This window comes from Anastrepha ludens, chromosome X (assembly GCF_028408465.1).
Source record: "Anastrepha ludens isolate Willacy chromosome X, idAnaLude1.1, whole genome shotgun sequence".
In the NCBI taxonomy this organism is placed as follows: Eukaryota; Metazoa; Arthropoda; class Insecta; order Diptera; family Tephritidae; genus Anastrepha; species Anastrepha ludens.
Genome location: NC_071503.1, coordinates 81,628,785 through 81,646,805, shown reverse-complemented (window position 1 = coordinate 81,646,805; position 18,021 = coordinate 81,628,785). Strand labels below are relative to the sequence as shown.

The window sequence follows — 18,021 nt, the reverse complement described above, 5'->3', positions numbered from 1 at the left end:
AATCTCGGTGTGCTAAATGACCTTATTACAAATCTTTCAAATCTCAATTGTACTAAAAAAAGCTCACAGTAACATTTGCACCTTCTCATTGCATTAACATTCTCTGGTACTACTACGATAAAGGCAAAAATGCATCTCATGCTGCCTATAAAATTTGTGCAGTTTATGGACCCGATACAGTTTCCATTTCCACCGCACAACGATGGTTTCAACGTTTTCGTTCTGGTGCAGAGGTGATCGAAGATGCGCCACGGTCCGGAAGGCCTGTCGTCAAAAATTGCGATAAAATCGCTGAATTGATCGAAAGAGACCGGCATAGTAGCAGCCGTAGCATCGGTCAAGAGCTGGGCACGAGTCATCAAACCGTTATAAACCATTTGAACAACCTTGGATTCAAAAAGACAACCTATTATGCAATCACACTATTGAAATCCATTACTGATTTTTTTTCGCGCTTACTCTCGGCAAAATGTTTCCGCGCTAACAGACAGCTGATGCCCGTGCATCAGCTGCGCGAGCGGTCTGAGCTTGGTTACATTTCGAGAGCCGGACCCTGTATTTATTAGTATTTTTAATTCTAGAACACAATTATTTTAATACCGCGACCGGTATGGCAGGAAAGTGTATTGATGTTGATTCAGCATCGCCATCAACATCAGTAATCTAAGCTTCATCTCCGTCAGTTGCTCTACCCCAGTCACAGCAACCTAATGGAAAAAAACGTGGCAGAAGTGCTGAGGTATAGAATGGAGGAGCCATCAATCTCTTCAAAAGAAGATGTATTGAGAAGGAAAACAAATCCAACAACTCAGCGGACTCATTGGGGAAAATGATTGGCGGAATGGTTTCTAAAATGAGTACAGCTAACCAAGCCCGGGCCATGTAGCAAATATTGGGGGTAAGATTTGAGATAGAGTGTTATATTGTAATATCTTCCGTTATTCCCTTAAGGGGTTATACGCAGTTATGAAGCAAATAAAAGACGGGTCGTCAAGGATTTATCCTGAAGAAACTTCAGAATATTTTAATTTGAAAATTTTTGGCGGTTATAAAAGCATCCTTCAAGAACGTAACAAAATTTTTTATTTATGAAAATGTTGATTATAGAGCGCGCTGCAGGCGATTTCTCGAACCTCCTTTAAAAAAAGACGATTTACGGTGTACATCGTAACTCAGGATTGGATTATCTGAAATCAAAAAACCAAACAAATTTTGTTAGTATATTAGATTATCTAGTAATTAATCGTTCGGCTAATCAAAATAGTGAATTTTCACAAATTGGCAGCTTTTAAAAGAAATGATTTCGATTTTTACGTTAAAATTTGGCCGTAAATTGATTATAAAATGGAAAATAAGTATCAGATTTACAAAAGGAACGATTAATTACTAGAAAATGTATCTTTAAAGATTGAGTTAAAACGGTTGATCAAACAAGCCGTTTTCGAGATATCGTGTACACCGACTTGAAAAATGCCGTTTTGAAAAAAACACGTTTAAAGTTTCAATACCTACCTTAAAACGTGCCGAGGCATCTCTACATATTTAGGTATAACTCCGAAAGTATTGCTTAGATCTACTTCAAATTTCGTGCGTATACTTTTGAATATATGTACATTACAAAAATGTAATAAGAAAAAATCGATTTTTTTGAAAGTCATAACTGCGTACATATAACCCCTTAACACAAGCCAATATAATATAAATACTAATATACATATAGTACGTACATAAATATGTACTTCTCACATTAATTTACTACTTTATTTTTACATAAATGCAGTTCCAAGAACTGTTTACCCATTTATTTAGTTCGCTATTAATAATTTGCATTTCCGTTCCCACTAACTAAAATTCAACTCGAATATTTAATTTAACACAGACGGCTTTGTTAAGAAAAAAGTTAATAAGTGTTCAATAAAAGTATAAGTTGCATTATTGCAGTTTTAATAAAGCAATTCTTTGGAATTGCTTAATTCCAGACGGCACATGACGGAAACGCAAGTTTAGTTAAATTATAATATGTATGTATCATATGTAAGTTATGTACGTATGTTAGGCTGGCGAAAATCCTCCACTGAACCCTCCCCGAGGGTGCCAGCTGGTAATAAGTACCAGAGTTTTCCTATTTTCAGGAGGTACTTAGCTAAGTTAAGGGTACTATGGGTAGGGTTCGATACTCCTCAATAGTACAGCACTACTCAAGGTACTTTTAACGTGGTCGGGGGTGAAGGGCTGGATTAAGGTGTGATGCGAGCCGTGCCGAGAATCTGTCAGGCTTGAGGTCCTTCTAATAAATAACCAAGTCTCGAACGGAGCTTACGGATAACTGGCGTCCTCCGTAATAACTAGCCTTACTCGTGTAGTTCGGAGCTATGCACGGGCGGACATCCTTTCTCCGACACTCGTGGGTCCAAAAATGCAGAGTCCTAATTCAAAAACAAACAAAAAAAGGAGATCGGTCCTCCTTCTAATAGACCGACAGGAACAAACAGTTCCGCAATAAAAGCAACGGTCGCACTGAGCTCGAAGAAAACGCCATCCATCGGCTTAATAAGTCGATCGAAACATACAGCGACAGTCTCAGCGAAAGCGAGGCCAGTTGCCACACAATCAGAACTGGACACAGGTCCAAGTACAAGTACAGCCCCCAAAAACGGTCCCGGCCGGAAGCACTGCTACTGCTAGCTCCGGTACCGAAGGATGACCGCTTGTGAGGGTGGTAGACCCAGCGAAAGCGAGCTACCAGGATCGCAGAAACGCAGCTCGGCTCCTAAGGAGGGTGCACGAAACTCACCCAAAGGAAGGTGAAATGTCACAGGAGTTGAAAGAGGCGATTGAAAGAGCGAATGCGATCATTCCTGATTTCAACCCCGACTTCAAACCAATACAATCGGCTCCAAAACGACAGCGGTCCTTGGAGGATAATAAGCCAAGCGCAAAAAGGCACAAATCAATGGGCGTGACGCCCAGAAGATCATTTGCAGAGGTTGCAAAAGACCGCTTTATCATAGGAGTCCTGGACGAGAACTATCCTGAAGGTACGATCCCCAAGGCCCAATGGAAATGGATCGAAGCCGAGCTAACGAAAGTGGCACTGAAGGTTATTCTGGAGAACCCCGGCCCCCCCTGCGTGCGAAGACTTAGGCTGGCACCAAGGCCAGATAAAAATAATAGCGTGCGACGATGAGAGATCGGTTCAGCTGCATAAAGAGGCCATCTCCAAAGTCGGCGAAGTGTACCCAAATGCCAAGCTAATGGTCGTGGACAGGAAGGATATTCCGTCCAGGCCACGAGCAAGGGTTTGGTAACCTTCAACCGTCGAAGACCCGGAAGAGATTATGAAGCTCATTCGGGTCTGCAATCCGGATATCCCAACGCAGGAGTGAAGGTATGTCAAAACACTTACCAACAAAAACAGCGTGAAAGAATCGAAAGAACAGAAGCGCGCCACCATGCAGGCTCTCCTGCTCCTCACAGAAAACTCAATTGAACCGTTAGCGAAATGCGATGGGCAATTGAGATACGGTTTTGTAAAGGTGAAGCTTCACATTTATAAAACCTACACGGATGCAATTGAGTTCCTCACCACGAAGGAAAGTGCAAAGCTCATGAGCGAACTAGAATCCATGAGCGAAACCGAGCCAATGAGCGAAGACGACCATCCCACCGAAGAAGAATACACCTCTTCAGGCTCAGAAATGGGCTTAGGGAGGTTGTACTTCGAACGGGAGGGTAAGTATTCCGTACAACAGCGTAAGTATTCCGAAAGGGAACTTTTATGCGAAAACAAAGAAGACCCAGACATAACGCTAACAGCTGATGCATCTTCTGCAGATAAACCTACATCATTGTAAGGAAGCCTGCCTTGCCCTCCTGGATCGTCTGGCAGAAGATCAGCCGGATGTAGTCCTCATCCAGGAACCCTGGGTACGGAATGGCGAAATCTGCGGTCTGAGGACATGAGGTTATAAAGTATACAAGACCAATTGTGAAGGTACTAAAAGAGCATGCATAATTGCAAAAGCACATCTTAACATATTTATGATTCAAAATTTCAGTAACGCAGATACTACGACGGTTAGCTGGGAAGTGAGCGGAAGCAACATCTGGCTAACCTCGTTCTATTTTGCCGGAGACGACACAGGTCCACTGCCGTCGCCGCTAATAAGAAGCCTTGTGGAAGACTGCAAAGCACACATCCGCAAACTAGTCCTAGGAGGTGATGAAGTAAAAATTGACGTAGGCATTGATGGGCTTAAGTTGTATAACAGTTCAAGTAAAGTTTTGTGGCCCATCCTTGGGGCAATCGTTGGCTTTCCAAACGAGTACCCTTTTACCATTGCTTGCTTTTCTGGGACGGAAAAACCGTGGAACGTCAATGATTACTTAAAAGATTTTTGTGAGGAAGTAATTTATTTGAAAGAAAACGGACTTCAAGTGGGATCAAATCCCATAAAGAAAAAGTTTGATATCCGTTTATTTTGCTGTGATACACCTGCCCGTGCCTTTGTCACAGGTGTACAGTCTCACAATGGTAAAAATAGTTGCTCAAAGTGTGATCAAGTAGGAAGTTATGTAAATAAAAGGATTTGCTTTTCGAAAAAAGTTCATAACCTACGCTCTGATGTTTCTTTTAAATATAGAGCAGAACCGGCACATCATAGTTCTACTTTTAGAACTTGCGAAAGCATTTTAGAAAAATCAGGTTTTAAAATGGTGTCGCAATTTCCACTTGATCCAATGCACCTAGTCGATCTTGGTGTAACTAAAAAGTTGACTCAGTTGTTAATGAAGAGAGCTAATGTCACTAAAATTAATGAAAAAATTAATTTTTTGTCAAAATATGTTCCTACAGATTTTGGTCACGTGTGCAGGGATTTCAATGAAATCAATAATTGGAAATCGACGGAATACAGACAATTTTTATTGTATATTGGAATTTTTGTATTAAAAGACTGTATTGGTAGTGATTTTTACTTTCTCTTCCTCCTATTGCACACTGGAATACGGCTATTATCAAGCCAAAAATCATTAAAAACTGAAGCAGACGTAGCACAGAATATTTTGCAGGAGTTTGTTCATTTGTTTGGGCAAATCTTTGGTGACTATTTAGTTAGTTATAATGTGCATGGGTAGTTGCACATAACAGATTGTGCTAGGCAGTATGGAACTCTTGATAGTTTTTCGGCATATAAGTTTGAAAACTATATGCAATATTTAAAGAAAATCGTTAAAAAGCCAAACAAAATTCTTGAGCAAATACATTTTAGGCTAGAAGAAGGAAATGATGTCGAGAATATTTCAAAAATTGGTGCTTTCAAAATTGATCACAAAAAAGAAAAAGATTCCTACTGTTTTAGCAGAAAAGTTGTGCCTGTCAAAATAATAGGTATAGGTGATTATTTAATAGGATACAGTTTTGGCAAATTAGAAAACTATTTTGACCAACCGGTACAATCTTCTCCGGCACTAGGTATAATACTAGGTGATCAATTAGGTAATGAAGAAATAAAAATACCCAAAGAGGACATTGCATACAAATACTTTTGCATACCCCATGAAGGCAAACACTTACTTATACCAGTTCTGCATCACCTTTTCCACGTTTTTGAAAATTAGATTTAACATTTAAAATATTAAGAAATTTGATACTGCTGTTTTTTTATGCTATTATTACAGATATGGAGTTTTTGTTCAGCGAAGAAAGCATTGGCATTGAGGCTCAGCAGCCAGTTGGCGACAAGGGTATTTTAAATGCATATATATATATATTATATTTATATTGTTAATTTAAACTTAAATTTTTAATTTTTCCCAGCAGTTGAGGAATTGTAAAAAACGGTTTTAACAAACCAAGCAAAATTATTGGAAAACCAGAAAATAGTTATGGACCAATTCTTTCATTTCGGCAAGCGACTAACTAATTTAGAAAACATATTTAATGAAAATGTACGTATTTAGCGGCATACCACTGTCGTATCAAACTATTTATTTACATTCTTATTTTGATAACTATACAGAAAATCGAAACCAGTGAGCAGCTAACACAATTTAAGACGGTGCGTGAATGTAAGGTCCTACTCCGCAGGATTCATCATTCTGTTTGTAAAATGACTGGAGAAGAAGTGGATGAAATTCAAACGGAAATATCGTCCACATTACCATTGCAAACGCTAGCTGCAGCTGAAGAATTTGAAAAAAAGCTGCTGCAACAACAATATCTTGAGGCAATGGTTAGTAAAAAAATAATTTCTTCGTTCTTGTCTAATAGATGTTTTTGTTTTAATTTTTAGAAAACTTTACTTTTGAAAATTAAGGGTCCTGAAACGACTGTTGACGATTTGCTTCGTCAACTTTATAGTAATGAAATGTTGTCGCTTTGCAACTGGGATGGTAGGGGCAACAATGAAGCATTGTCCCAATATTCTCTTGTTTCGGACATACTTTTTGGTAGGTAAATTTGTACTTTCTTTTGTTTTTGGTTATTCACTTTATTTAAAATTGTAATATGGTAAATAACTAGTTCTAAAATTTTGCACAAAAATTAAAAAAAAAATTTACATATATACATATATACACCGCATCTATAACATTGTATCTGTTTTCTTGTTTCAGATATTTTTCAGCTATGCGGACGAGCAACTTACGAGAAGAACATTCGTAGGTCAATTGAGCTTAGTCACCACCGTTTTAAGCAGCGAAATTATCGGCAGCGGAATTTAAATAAGAAATAATATTTAACACTTAATATATATAAAAAAGTTATATGTAAATAAATTATTAATTAGAACTAAAAAAAATGTAAAATTAACTATTAATCAATGAATGTATTTACCTTTTGCCTTCGAATATTACAGTTTATACTATTTTCACACTAATTTTGCCTTAATATAATTTTTTAAATATAATTATAATATATATAAAGAAGTAGGTATACTAATAACTAGTAAATAAATAAATTACTAATCAAAAATACTAATCAAATTAAATGTAAACGTACTTTTGTTATTAAAATAGTTTCGTGAAAACACAGTTTCTTAAATATAAGTGTAAATATATTAATAGAGTTAAATAAATGTTATTTACGTTATATTTGTCGTCAATTTGTAAAAGAAAACCATTAAACTAAAACAAAATGAAATAAATATAAAAAAAAAAAAATTTGTTTGTGACTCGAACCGGGGATTTTGGATTGGAAAGTTGCATTGCTAGCCGCTCGGCTATCGCGCTATGCTGCCGGCGCTGGCCTAAAAGTTATTTTGTTCGTCGCTACGTTTATATGAAACTGGCACTGGCAAACGAATCCATATGTATGAAAGGGATAAAAAATCACACGTACACAAAATTTTTGGCACGATTTTCCCAACGCTTTTAACAAAGTGATTGTAAAGGGGCGTGGTTAGTGATAGTTTAACGACCACGCGTGGCGGTTACGTGAAGGGTAACCTGACCGCCACTCTTCTTGCTGGGAAACTTTCAACTAACGCAGAATATGTGCATATAAAAGTGCGAATCGAATAAATGAGTGATTTAGATAACTTCATTAATAATTGTAAATTAGCGCAACCGTGAAAGATGTGTTGAGTATGCGGTACATAGTCTCAGGTTTGACTCAGGTTCAAATCCTGTACACAGTTTTTTGCTCGATATTTTTATTTCATTTTTTATATTTGATTTAATTAGAATTGATTTAAAATAGTGTATTCAGGTTTTTCTAATACCTGTTATTTAGAAATTTATTTTCTATATAACATTATTCATACTTCTTTTGAATTAATTTATATGTAAAACAGCCATAAAGGGAATCATATGAATATGCATTCCTATATTTAATCTCTTCAGTCAAATCTGAATACTTACATACACATATTGATGAGAAAATATTCTAATATCCATGGATGCATCCAGAAAGCCAAACGCGCATACACGCATATGTATACAAATATATACAAACCTTCAACGAACGCAAAATGTATGCATATAAAAAACAGCAACTGCGACCGTCTTCTTGTCCGTCAGTGAAAAGATGGGATATGTATACCCTATGAGCAAAAAGAACCGGGAAGGTGATATTGACTGTTTCCTTCGATTGCCAAGGCATAGTCCACCATGAGTACCTTCCATCGGGCCAAACATTCAAAATAGAGAATATTATTTATCCGTTTTGAAACCTTAGAGAGATGCTGTGTGTTGGAAACCCCCGGAAATGTGAGCAAACAATTCTCAGATTTTGCATGATGATAACGCGCCATCGCACTGATCAAAGAGAATACAAATCGGCCTGCCGGGGGTGTTTGGAGGACTGGGTTAAACGTTGGCACATGTATGTTGCTTCAGACGGGTCATATTTTGAAGGAGATAATATAAATTTGCCTTAAATTTAACTCAGTTTTGTTTAATTTAAACATTCCCGGTACTTTCTGATCATAAGGTACATATATGCGGCTTTGCGGACAGCAATGTGTGATTCGCTGGAAGTCGCATTAACTCGCGACTGTCGCACAGTTAGAAGACATATTTACATATGTACATATAAGGGTGCATACATACATACGGAGCCGCGGCCACTCGACATGACAAAAATTTAAGATTTATCAAGTATTGGCAAATAATTCCACGCGAAATATTCCAATATTGACTATTTTCGAATGGTCGCGAAAATCGCGTTGTGCTTGCTGTTGCTTTTGCGTCTATCAAAGTATTGTGTTTTTGTAAGTACAATATTAGGAATATCGACTGGTGAAAGACAAAAGTACACGGAAGCAAGAAGGGAGCGCTGTGCTCGGGCATATGTATATGTATGCTTGAATGTATGAACGTGCATGGATGTAGTAACATATGAATACAATTATTTTGTAGGAAGTTTAGAAGGCAAGTAGGTATATATGTATGTATGTATATAGCTAGGACATAAAGTCGGTATATATGCATACATAGAGCAGAATTGTTTTTGCACTTGTTAGGAAGAAGCTCGTTCACTAGTGCGTATGTGTATTTGATTTCTTGTAAGAATGTGATGTGGTATGACATGTGTACATACATAAGTCAAGGTTATTTGGGCATACTTGCATATGTGATATGATGTTCTTGCGCTTGTGCATTATTGTTTTTCATATACAAATGTACATACATACATATGTATGTAAATGCTGTCGAATACATAAACTATAAATTGACATACAATATAAAATAAGTGTTGATTTATCTTAAACCGTTCTTTTTTTCTGAATGCAAATACCTCCTATTGACATGTACATACATATTATGTACTTATGTATATTTCATATACCATCATTTATTTACATATAAAGTATACGTTCATTTATGTACATATGTGTGTAATGAAAAACTTCATGAATTACTTTCAGAACTTTATTAAAATTTATTCGCGTCGCGCGCATGCACAAAACCTTTTGTTCACAGGCGCATAAATAAACGCTCTGCGTATTTATCCTCCCCACGTGACTCGCCATCAATTCTCGGCACATATTTTTTTTTTTTCGTTTTCAAATTTTTTTTTTTTAATGTAATCGTAAAAAAATTTGTAATACATTTTATGTATCCGCTTATCATTTCAAAAGTAACAAAATGGTCAAAAAATAAGCATTCGAAGAAATAAACGCACCGCCTATTTTTCCTCGCCACATGTTAGACTCGAGTTCAATTCCCGGCGCAAACTTTTTTTTATAAATTTTTTTTTTAAATCGTTTTTTTTTAATGTAATTGAAAAAAAAAAATGATGTAATAAATTTTACGTATTCGCTTATTATTTCAAAAATACGAAAATAGTAAAAATTTAATTGGTTTAATGTCGAGGTGAGAAATGTGTTGTGTGTTGAGGTGAAAGATATGTGGTGTTTCTAATTTTTGTGTGGGCAAAAGTCAGTGAGGTGTCTATAAACTCGGTGTGCTAAATGACCTTATTACAAATCTTTCAAATCTCAATTGTACTAAAAAAAGCTCACAGTAACATTTGCACCTTCTCATTGCATTAACATTCTCTGGTACTACTACGATAAAGGCAAAAATGCATCTCATGCTGCCTATAAAATTTGTGCAGTTTATGGACCCGATACAGTTTCCATTTCCACCGCACAACGATGGTTTCAACGTTTTCGTTCTGGTGCAGAGGTGATCGAAGATGCGCCACGGTCCGGAAGGCCTGTCGTCAAAAATTGCGATAAAATCGCTGAATTGATCGAAAGAGACCGGCATAGTAGCAGCCGTAGCATCGGTCAAGAGCTGGGCACGAGTCATCAAACCGTTATAAACCATTTGAACAACCTTGGATTCAAAAAGACAACCTATTATGCAATCACTCTATTGAAATCCATTACTGATTTTTTTTCGCGCTTACTCTCGGCAAAATGTTTCCGCGCTAACAGACAGCTGATGCCCGTGCATCAGCTGCGCGAGCGGTCTGAGCTTGGTTACATTTCGAGAGCCGGACCCTGTATTTATTAGTATTTTTAATTCTAGAACACAATTATTTTAATACCGCGACCGGTATGGCAGGAAAGTGTATTGATGTTGATTCAGCATCGCCATCAACATCAGTAATCTAAGCTTCATCTCCGTCAGTTGCTCTACCCCAGTCACAGCAACCTAATGGAAAAAAACGTGGCAGAAGTGCTGAGGTATAGAATGGAGGAGCCATCAATCTCTTCAAAAGAAGATGTATTGAGAAGGAAAACAAATCCAACAACTCAGCGGACTCATTGGGGAAAATGATTGGCGGAATGGTTTCTAAAATGAGTACAGCTAACCAAGCCCGGGCCATGTAGCAAATATTGGGGGTAAGATTTGAGATAGAGTGTTATATTGTAATATCTTCCGTTATTCCCTTAAGGGGTTATACGCAGTTATGAAGCAAATAAAAGACGGGTCGTCAAGGATTTATCCTGAAGAAACTTCAGAATATTTTAATTTGAAAATTTTTGGCGGTTATAAAAGCATCCTTCAAGAACGTAACAAAATTTTTTATTTATGAAAATGTTGATTATAGAGCGCGCTGCAGGCGATTTCTCGAACCTCCTTTAAAAAAAGACGATTTACGGTGTACATCGTAACTCAGGATTGGATTATCTGAAATCAAAAAACCAAACAAATTTTGTTAGTATATTAGATTATCTAGTAATTAATCGTTCGGCTAATCAAAATAGTGAATTTTCACAAATTGGCAGCTTTTAAAAGAAATGATTTCGATTTTTACGTTAAAATTTGGCCGTAAATTGATTATAAAATGGAAAATAAGTATCAGATTTACAAAAGGAACGATTAATTACTAGAAAATGTATCTTTAAAGATTGAGTTAAAACGGTTGATCAAACAAGCCGTTTTCGAGATATCGTGTACACCGACTTGAAAAATGCCGTTTTGAAAAAAACACGTTTAAAGTTTCAATACCTACCTTAAAACGTGCCGAGGCATCTCTACATATTTAGGTATAACTCCGAAAGTATTGCTTAGATCTACTTCAAATTTCGTGCGTATACTTTTGAATATATGTACATTACAAAAATGTAATAAGAAAAAATCGATTTTTTTGAAAGTCATAACTGCGTACATATAACCCCTTAACACAAGCCAATATAATATAAATACTAATATACATATAGTACGTACATAAATATGTACTTCTCACATTAATTTACTACTTTATTTTTACATAAATGCAGTTCCAAGAACTGTTTACCCATTTATTTAGTTCGCTATTAATAATTTGCATTTCCGTTCCCACTAACTAAAATTCAACTCGAATATTTAATTTAACACAGACGGCTTTGTTAAGAAAAAAGTTAATAAGTGTTCAATAAAAGTATAAGTTGCATTATTGCAGTTTTAATAAAGCAATTCTTTGGAATTGCTTAATTCCAGACGGCACATGACGGAAACGCAAGTTTAGTTAAATTATAATATGTATGTATCATATGTAAGTTATGTACGTATGTTAGGCTGGCGAAAATCCTCCACTGAACCCTCCCCGAGGGTGCCAGCTGGTAATAAGTACCAGAGTTTTCCTATTTTCAGGAGGTACTTAGCTAAGTTAAGGGTACTATGGGTAGGGTTCGATACTCCTCAATAGTACAGCACTACTCAAGGTACTTTTAACGTGGTCGGGGGTGAAGGGCTGGATTAAGGTGTGATGCGAGCCGTGCCGAGAATCTGTCAGGCTTGAGGTCCTTCTAATAAATAACCAAGTCTCGAACGGAGCTTACGGATAACTGGCGTCCTCCGTAATAACTAGCCTTACTCGTGTAGTTCGGAGCTATGCACGGGCGGACATCCTTTCTCCGACACTCGTGGGTCCAAAAATGCAGAGTCCTAATTCAAAAACAAACAAAAAAAGGAGATCGGTCCTCCTTCTAATAGACCGACAGGAACAAACAGTTCCGCAATAAAAGCAACGGTCGCACTGAGCTCGAAGAAAACGCCATCCATCGGCTTAATAAGTCGATCGAAACATACAGCGACAGTCTCAGCGAAAGCGAGGCCAGTTGCCACACAATCAGAACTGGACACAGGTCCAAGTACAAGTACAGCCCCCAAAAACGGTCCCGGCCGGAAGCACTGCTACTGCTAGCTCCGGTACCGAAGGATGACCGCTTGTGAGGGTGGTAGACCCAGCGAAAGCGAGCTACCAGGATCGCAGAAACGCAGCTCGGCTCCTAAGGAGGGTGCACGAAACTCACCCAAAGGAAGGTGAAATGTCACAGGAGTTGAAAGAGGCGATTGAAAGAGCGAATGCGATCATTCCTGATTTCAACCCCGACTTCAAACCAATACAATCGGCTCCAAAACGACAGCGGTCCTTGGAGGATAATAAGCCAAGCGCAAAAAGGCACAAATCAATGGGCGTGACGCCCAGAAGATCATTTGCAGAGGTTGCAAAAGACCGCTTTATCATAGGAGTCCTGGACGAGAACTATCCTGAAGGTACGATCCCCAAGGCCCAATGGAAATGGATCGAAGCCGAGCTAACGAAAGTGGCACTGAAGGTTATTCTGGAGAACCCCGGCCCCCCCTGCGTGCGAAGACTTAGGCTGGCACCAAGGCCAGATAAAAATAATAGCGTGCGACGATGAGAGATCGGTTCAGCTGCATAAAGAGGCCATCTCCAAAGTCGGCGAAGTGTACCCAAATGCCAAGCTAATGGTCGTGGACAGGAAGGATATTCCGTCCAGGCCACGAGCAAGGGTTTGGTCACCTTCAACCATCGAAGACCCGGAAGAGATTATGAAGCTCATTCGGGTCTGCAATCCGGATATCCCAACGCAGGAGTGAAGGTATGTCAAAACACTTACCAACAAAAACAGCGTGAAAGAATCGAAAGAACAGAAGAGCGCCACCATGCAGGCTCTCCTGCTCCTCACAGAAAACTCAATTGAACCGTTAGCGAAATGCGATGGGCAATTGAGATACGGTTTTGTAAAGGTGAAGCTTCACATTTATAAAACCTACACGGATGCAATTGAGTTCCTCACCACGAAGGAAAGTGCAAAGCTCATGAGCGAACTAGAACCCATGAGCGAAACCGAGCCAATGAGCGAAGACGACCATCCCACCGAAGAAGAATACACCTCTTCAGGCTCAGAAATGGGCTTAGGGAGGTTGTACTTCGAACGGGAGGGTAAGTATTCCGTACAACAGCGTAAGTATTCCGAAAGGGAACTTTTATGCGAAAACAAAGAAGACCCAGACATAACGCTAACAGCTGATGCATCTTCTGCAGATAAACCTACATCATTGTAAGGAAGCCTGCCTTGCCCTCCTGGATCGTCTGGCAGAAGATCAGCCGGATGTAGTCCTCATCCAGGAACCCTGGGTACGGAATGGCGAAATCTGCGGTCTGAGGACATGAGGTTATAAAGTATACAAGACCAATTGTGAAGGTACTAAAAGAGCATGCATAATTGCAAAAGCACATCTTAACATATTTATGATTCAAAATTTCAGTAACGCAGATACGACGACGGTTAGCTGGGAAGTGAGCGGAAGCAACATCTGGCTAACCTCGTTCTATTTTGCCGGAGACGACACAGGTCCACTGCCGTCGCCGCTAATAAGAAGCCTTGTGGAAGACTGCAAAGCACACAACCGCAAACTAGTCCTAGGAGGTGATGAAGTAAAAATTGACGTAGGCATTGATGGGCTTAAGTTGTATAACAGTTCAAGTAAAGTTTTGTGGCCCATCCTTGGGGCAATCGTTGGCTTTCCAAACGAGTACCCTTTTACCATTGCTTGCTTTTCTGGGACGGAAAAACCGTGGAACGTCAATGATTACTTAAAAGATTTTTGTGAGGAAGTAATTTATTTGAAAGAAAACGGACTTCAAGTGGGATCAAATCCCATAAAGAAAAAGTTTGATATCCGTTTATTTTGCTGTGATACACCTGCCCGTGCCTTTGTCACAGGTGTACAGTCTCACAATGGTAAAAATAGTTGCTCAAAGTGTGATCAAGTAGGAAGTTATGTAAATAAAAGGATTTGCTTTTCGAAAAAAGTTCATAACCTACGCTCTGATGTTTCTTTTAAATATAGAGCAGAACCGGCACATCATAGTTCTACTTTTAGAACTTGCGAAAGCATTTTAGAAAAATCAGGTTTTAAAATGGTGTCGCAATTTCCACTTGATCCAATGCACCTAGTCGATCTTGGTGTAACTAAAAAGTTGACTCAGTTGTTAATGAAGAGAGCTAATGTCACTAAAATTAATGAAAAAATTAATTTTTTGTCAAAATATGTTCCTACAGATTTTGGTCACGTGTGCAGGGATTTCAATGAAATCAATAATTGGAAATCGACGGAATACAGACAATTTTTATTGTATATTGGAATTTTTGTATTAAAAGACTGTATTGGTAGTGATTTTTACTTTCTCTTCCTCCTATTGCACACTGGAATACGGCTATTATCAAGCCAAAAATCATTAAAAACTGAAGCAGACGTAGCACAGAATATTTTGCAGGAGTTTGTTCATTTGTTTGGGCAAATCTTTGGTGACTATTTAGTTAGTTATAATGTGCATGGGTAGTTGCACATAACAGATTGTGCTAGGCAGTATGGAACTCTTGATAGTTTTTCGGCATATAAGTTTGAAAACTATATGCAATATTTAAAGAAAATCGTTAAAAAGCCAAACAAAATTCTTGAGCAAATACATTTTAGGCTAGAAGAAGGAAATGATGTCGAGAATATTTCAAAAATTGGTGCTTTCAAAATTGATCACAAAAAAGAAAAAGATTCCTACTGTTTTAGCAGAAAAGTTGTGCCTGTCAAAATAATAGGTATAGGTGATTATTTAATAGGATACAGTTTTGGCAAATTAGAAAACTATTTTGACCAACCGGTACAATCTTCTCCGGCACTAGGTATAATACTAGGTGATCAATTAGGTAATGAAGAAATAAAAATACCCAAAGAGGACATTGCATACAAATACTTTTGCATACCCCATGAAGGCAAACACTTACTTATACCAGTTCTGCATCACCTTTTCCACGTTTTTGAAAATTAGATTTAACATTTAAAATATTAAGAAATTTGATACTGCTGTTTTTTTATGCTATTATTACAGATATGGAGTTTTTGTTCAGCGAAGAAAGCATTGGCATTGAGGCTCAGCAGCCAGTTGGCGACAAGGGTATTTTAAATGCATATATATATATATTATATTTATATTGTTAATTTAAACTTAAATTTTTAATTTTTCCCAGCAGTTGAGGAATTGTAAAAAACGGTTTTAACAAACCAAGCAAAATTATTGGAAAACCAAAAAATAGTTATGGACCAATTCTTTCATTTCGGCAAGCGACTAACTAATTTAGAAAACATATTTAATGAAAATGTACGTATTTAGCGGCATACCACTGTCGTATCAAACTATTTATTTACATTCTTATTTTGATAACTATACAGAAAATCGAAGCCAGTGAGCAGCTAACACAATTTAAGACGGTGCGTGAATGTAAGGTCCTACTCCGCAGGATTCATCATTCTGTTTGTAAAATGACTGGAGAAGAAGTGGATGAAATTCAAACGGAAATATCGTCCACATTACCATTGCAAACGCTAGCTGCAGCTGAAGAATTTGAAAAAAAGCTGCTGCAACAACAATATCTTGAGGCAATGGTTAGTAAAAAAATAATTTCTTCGTTCTTGTCTAATAGATGTTTTTGTTTTAATTTTTAGAAAACTTTACTTTTGAAAATTAAGGGTCCTGAAACGACTGTTGACGATTTGCTTCGTCAACTTTATAGTAATGAAATGTTGTCGCTTTGCAACTGGGATGGTAGGGGCAACAATGAAGCATTGTCCCAATATTCTCTTGTTTCGGACATACTTTTTGGTAGGTAAATTTGTACTTTCTTTTGTTTTTGGTTATTCACTTTATTTAAAATTGTAATATGGTAAATAACTAGTTCTAAAATTTTGCACAAAAATTAAAAAAAAAATTTACATATATACATATATACACCGCATCTATAACATTGTATCTGTTTTCTTGTTTCAGATATTTTTCAGCTATGCGGACGAGCAACTTACGAGAAGAACATTCGTAGGTCAATTGAGCTTAGTCACCACCGTTTTAAGCAGCGAAATTATCGGCAGCGGAATTTAAATAAGAAATAATATTTAACACTTAATATATATAAAAAAGTTATATGTAAATAAATTATTAATTAGAACTAAAAAAAATGTAAAATTAACTATTAATCAATGAATGTATTTACCTTTTGCCTTCGAATATTACAGTTTATACTATTTTCACACTAATTTTGCCTTAATATAATTTTTTAAATATAATTATAATATATATAAAGAAGTAGGTATACTAATAACTAGTAAATAAATAAATTACTAATCAAAAATACTAATCAAATTAAATGTAAACGTACTTTTGTTATTAAAATAGTTTCGTGAAAACACAGTTTCTTAAATATAAGTGTAAATATATTAATAGAGTTAAATAAATGTTATTTACGTTATATTTGTCGTCAATTTGTAAAAGAAAACCATTAAACTAAAACAAAATGAAATAAATATAAAAAAAAAAAAATTTGTTTGTGACTCGAACCGGGGATTTTGGATTGGAAAGTTGCATTGCTAGCCGCTCGGCTATCGCGCTATGCTGCCGGCGCTGGCCTAAAAGTTATTTTGTTCGTCGCTACGTTTATATGAAACTGGCACTGGCAAACGAATCCATATGTATGAAAGGGATAAAAAATCACACGTACACAAAATTTTTGGCACGATTTTCCCAACGCTTTTAACAAAGTGATTGTAAAGGGGCGTGGTTAGTGATAGTTTAACGACCACGCGTGGCGGTTACGTGAAGGGTAACCTGACCGCCACTCTTCTTGCTGGGAAACTTTCAACTAACGCAGAATATGTGCATATAAAAGTGCGAATCGAATAAATGAGTGATTTAGATAACTTCATTAATAATTGTAAATTAGCGCAACCGTGAAAGATGTGTTGAGTATGCGGTACATAGTCTCAGGTTTGACTCAGGTTCAAATTCTGTACACAGTTTTTTGCTCGATATTTTTATTTCATTTTTTATATTTGATTTAATTAGAATTGATTTAAAATAGTGTATTCAGGTTTTTCTAATACCTGTTATTTAGAAATTTATTTTCTATATAACATTATTCATACTTCTTTTGAATTAATTTATATGTAAAACAGCCATAAAGGGAATCATATGAATATGCATTCCTATATTTAATCTCTTCAGTCAAATCTGAATACTTACATACACATATTGATGAGAAAATATTCTAATATCCATGGATGCATCCAGAAAGCCAAACGCGCATACACGCATATGTATACAAATATATACAAACCTTCAACGAACGCAAAATGTATGCATATAAAAAACAGCAACTGCGACCGTCTTCTTGTCCGTCAGTGAAAAGATGGGATATGTATACCCTATGAGCAAAAAGAACCGGGAAGGTGATATTGACTGTTTCCTTCGATTGCCAAGGCATAGTCCACCATGAGTACCTTCCA

General features: G+C 37.0%; 2 protein-coding genes across 2 annotated transcripts; both read left to right on the top strand.

Moving 5' to 3' along the window:
* The first annotated feature begins 6,063 nt into the window (after positions 1-6,063).
* On the top strand, positions 6,064-6,734 carry LOC128870274 (uncharacterized). The gene is made up of 3 exons (XM_054112874.1): positions 6,064-6,233; positions 6,294-6,450; positions 6,616-6,734. The coding sequence occupies exons 1-3, from the start codon at positions 6,111-6,113 to the stop codon at positions 6,732-6,734; spliced, it is 399 nt and encodes a 132-aa protein (XP_053968849.1). The 5' UTR covers positions 6,064-6,110.
* Positions 6,735-15,794: 9,060 nt separating this feature from the next.
* LOC128870273 (uncharacterized) lies at positions 15,795-16,632 on the top strand. Its single transcript, XM_054112873.1, has 4 exons — positions 15,795-15,847; positions 15,919-16,131; positions 16,192-16,348; positions 16,514-16,632. The coding sequence occupies exons 2-4, from the start codon at positions 16,009-16,011 to the stop codon at positions 16,630-16,632; spliced, it is 399 nt and encodes a 132-aa protein (XP_053968848.1). The 5' UTR covers positions 15,795-15,847; positions 15,919-16,008.
* Positions 16,633-18,021: the final 1,389 nt, after the last annotated feature.